This window comes from Cynara cardunculus, assembly GCF_001531365.2.
Source record: "Cynara cardunculus var. scolymus isolate 2C chromosome LG 2, CcrdV1, whole genome shotgun sequence".
NCBI lineage: Eukaryota > Viridiplantae > Streptophyta > Magnoliopsida > Asterales > Asteraceae > Cynara > Cynara cardunculus.
In genome coordinates, this window is record NC_037529.1 from 1,997,589 (window position 1) to 2,001,697 (window position 4,109).

Here is a 4,109-nt window from a genome sequence, read left to right on the forward strand (position 1 = left end):
CAGAAACAAAACCGTGCGGCTACTGCTTTGTGGTTTAGCGGGCAGGTTAGTCAAAGCGGACAATATCATTGCTACGGGGTTCTGGGGGCGTTACACCTACATCTTTTATATATACAAGGGCTAAGCATTTACTATCCTAGCCATTATAATCTTGTACTAACATTACAATTTCAAAATTGTATGTGGCATCCAACAAAACAGTACGATGACACTCTTTAGAAACGTAATTTTTTCCCCTTACGATGAAACTATGAAGTGGTAGCCCATGCCACCATATTTATGCATGTGGGTCCGCCCTTGACTCTCACATAAGGGCATTTAGTTTTCTATACATAAATTATATATACACACACACACTATTTTTTGTCATATAATTTAGTTTAATAATTTTTTTGTTCAAAAAAATAGTTTGAAAACCTAATCAATAAAAATAAAAAAAATTATTGGTTTTTCTTAATTTTTTTATATACTATATTACAACAGTACATTACAGGGTTGGGTCATTCTGAGACCAGACTGTTTTCATGAAACCATAAAATATCATTGAATATTTACAACAAAACATTGTGAAGGTACGAAAAACACCGAATTTTCACAGTAAAAACATTATAAAGATATACATTTACAGTATCTTCTTGCTAAAGTTTAATATTATTTAAATAATTTCAAAGATCTTATGAAAAGAGAATGATTTCACACGATCTCAAATCATACATCATAGATGAGTGGTAATCGGTATTTGTAATACATGAAGCAATGCTAAAATACGCACCAGCCGCTATACACCCATGTGTTCACACCCTAATTTGACCATCCATTGTTTTTATAATTAAAATAAAAATAAAATAAAACCATCCCCACGTGCTCGTTTCTCATTTCTTTATTATATTAAAGCAAATATTTTATTTTATTTTAATAAAAATAAAATAAACTTTTGTCGTCTTCTGTTATATATTATTACACTTTTAAAAAAATTAAGAGAAATTACCAAATTAGTCATCTTGGGATATATATATATATATATATATATATATATATATATATATATATATATAGGAGCGATCAACTTAGTCATCTTGGGTAATATATATACAAATTACCAAATTAGTCATATATATATATATAGAGGAGCGATCAAATAAAAATCATCTTCATTTGTGTAAACCAATCTCACCTATCTATTTTATTAATCAATGGTTAAAATTAATCAAGATTATTTAAGGAAATTAAAAATAAAAAATAAAAAATACATTTTATAATATCGATAAGGGCAAAAGGGTAAAACCAAATATTCATTTATTCAAGGAAAACATATCATGTATATCATATTATTAATGAAACTAATCTATTTTTTGTAAAGTAATTTATTATTTTTACGTTAACATTTTTACGTTAACATTTATTATTATTAATGAAACTAATTTATTTTTCATCTTGCAATTATTTCATGACRAACCRCCTACATTATGCACYCGTTTCATTTTTCATTTCATCTACTGAATGGATCACCTACACCATCACTGAAACGRGTTTCACCATRAAAGCARTTCACCACTTATTGTTCAATTACGCCATTAATCAGTTTCACCTTCATGAAACTTGTTTCATGTAAATTATTATTATTTTTCACTCATGATTTGATGCATTTTTTCTTTTACTCCTTACAATCTTCAAGATTCTGGAGTAGATTACAATCTTCAAGATCCCGAAGCAGATTCATCATGTACTTGTTTCCTCATGCAATTATTTCATGATGAACCAAGTAAATTATGCACCAGTTTTATGTTCCATTTTTTCTACTAAACGGATCAACTACACCATCACTGAAACATGGTTCACCATGAAATGATTTCATATTACTCATGAATCAATTACAACATGACCCAGTTTTAGCTTCATGAAACATGTTTCATGTAAATTAACTTTTTTATTTCACTCATGATTTGATGCATTATTTCCTTTAATCCTTACAATCTTCAAGATTCTAGAGCATATTACAATCTTCAAGATCCCGAAGCAGATTCATCATGTACCCGTTTCATCATGCAATTATTTCATGACGAACCAAATAAATTATGCACCTGTTTCATGTTCCATTTTTTCTACTAAACGGATCAACTACATCATCACTGAAACATGGTTCACCATGAAACGATTTCATATTACTCGTGAATCAATTACAACATGAACCAGTGAAACCAAGTGTTTTTTCGTGAGACCCGTAAAACCAATTCTCAATCCTTAGATTAGATCTACAATCTGAACATTCATAATCACAAAATTGACACGAGACTTCTCAATAATCGCAAAATTGTCACTGTACAACTTTAGACCATTAGATCATTACCTTATAAAGTTGATCAATGAACATAAATTGGTTTTACGGGTCTCACGAAAAACCTTTGGTCTCACGTGAACCCAACCCTATATATATGTACTTTATAAATCAAAAGGGTCAACATGCAAAAACAGTACGACGACTTGCAAAATATCAAATTGGCTTTATGAAATAGCCCACTAGAATCATATTTCATTCATATAAACTACATACCATCTAGTTCAAAATTCTAAAAAGTTCGTTGAAAAAATGAAAACGTTCGTCAAAAATGCCTAGTTTTGTCAATTTTCAAAAACCAAAGAGAAATATCATACACACCTTTTTTTATGTTAACATCAGGTCAAATCATGTATTAAAAATACAAAAATAAATATTAATTTTAATATGCATGAATAGAAAATCAGTAAATAAATATGCTTCTAAAAATATATAGAGGTACATTTAGCCTAACCCAAATTAAACCAGATTATAAAAGTGGTAGAAGTGACCACTTTTATCATTTACAAACTCCAAAATGTCACTTTTTAACTTTTGATCAAGAAAATATATACATATTATTTTCATTTTAATTAATCATAAAAATTGCATCTTCAACCTTAACTTGTCCTTTTGTGGTACACACCCTCTTATATAAACACTACATTATTCCCCTTTTAATCACTTCATACTTCAACTTCCAAACTCTCTTCCTCTAACTACAAGAGGAAAAAATCAAGATACAAAAATGGTTAGAGCCCCGTGTTGCGAAAAAATGGGGTTGAAGAAAGGCCCGTGGACTCGTGAAGAAGACAACATCCTCATCAACTACGTTAACTCATATGGTCATGACAATTGGCGTGCTCTTCCCAAACTAGCTGGTCAGTTTCTTTCTGCTTCAGAGTCCATTTTATTCTTGTTTTCAGTTCAATCACTGATCAAAGATTGATATCCTTAGTTATCTTGTGAACTGATTGGGTTTTTGTTGCTTTATCGACAGGTTTGATGAGATGTGGAAAAAGTTGTCGGCTCAGATGGACGAATTATCTGAGACCAGATATTAAAAGAGGAAATTTTAGCAGGGAAGAAGAGCAAAGTATCATAGAATTGCATGCCGCTTTGGGAAATAGGTTTGTTTTATGATATCAAGCAAGAACTTTCTTTTGAACATGCATACTACTGATAGTTTGTGTATAACGTATACGAGTAATATTGAATCTTTTAAATTTGTATGTTGCTAAATGTACGTGTGTAACTACTACCATGGATTTTGTGAATTAATATAATGTTTGCTTATTCAAATTGTAGATGGTCGACCATTGCAGCCCGATTACCTGGACGTACAGATAACGAAATAAAAAATGTATGGCATACCCACTTAAAAAAGAGAGTAAAGGAGCCCGAAAACAGATGCAGACTCTCGAGTTTTCAACAAAAAATAACCAAATTAAAAGAAGAGGACACTGAATCGTCACTGTCATCATCGGAAATCAATTTTGGTGGTTATGACCGAACAAGTTATAGTCAACTTCATTCCCCTCAACATTCATATAGTGAGATTTCTTCGGCCATTATCATGGATAAATATGACTCGCAAGCTGTGAGAAAAATTCAGAACGTAGATGAAGACTTTTGGTCAGACATTTTCTCAAGTGAAAACTCTAGTAATTTTACTACGGTGGAACGAGGATACAAGTACAAGTCTAGCATGTTTGATGACATGCAATTTTGGTTCAATGTACTCACGAGAGGGGATGAGTTATCAGGAATCTACGCTCCAAAGTAGTTTTTCAAA

General features: G+C 31.0%; 1 protein-coding gene across 1 annotated transcript; it reads left to right on the forward strand.

The window, feature by feature from the left end:
- The first annotated feature begins 3,003 nt into the window (after positions 1-3,003).
- Positions 3,004-4,109, forward strand: LOC112506740 (transcription factor MYB14-like). The gene is made up of 3 exons (XM_025110983.1): positions 3,004-3,195; positions 3,315-3,444; positions 3,623-4,109. The coding sequence occupies exons 1-3, from the start codon at positions 3,063-3,065 to the stop codon at positions 4,098-4,100; spliced, it is 741 nt and encodes a 246-aa protein (XP_024966751.1). The 5' UTR covers positions 3,004-3,062; the 3' UTR covers positions 4,101-4,109.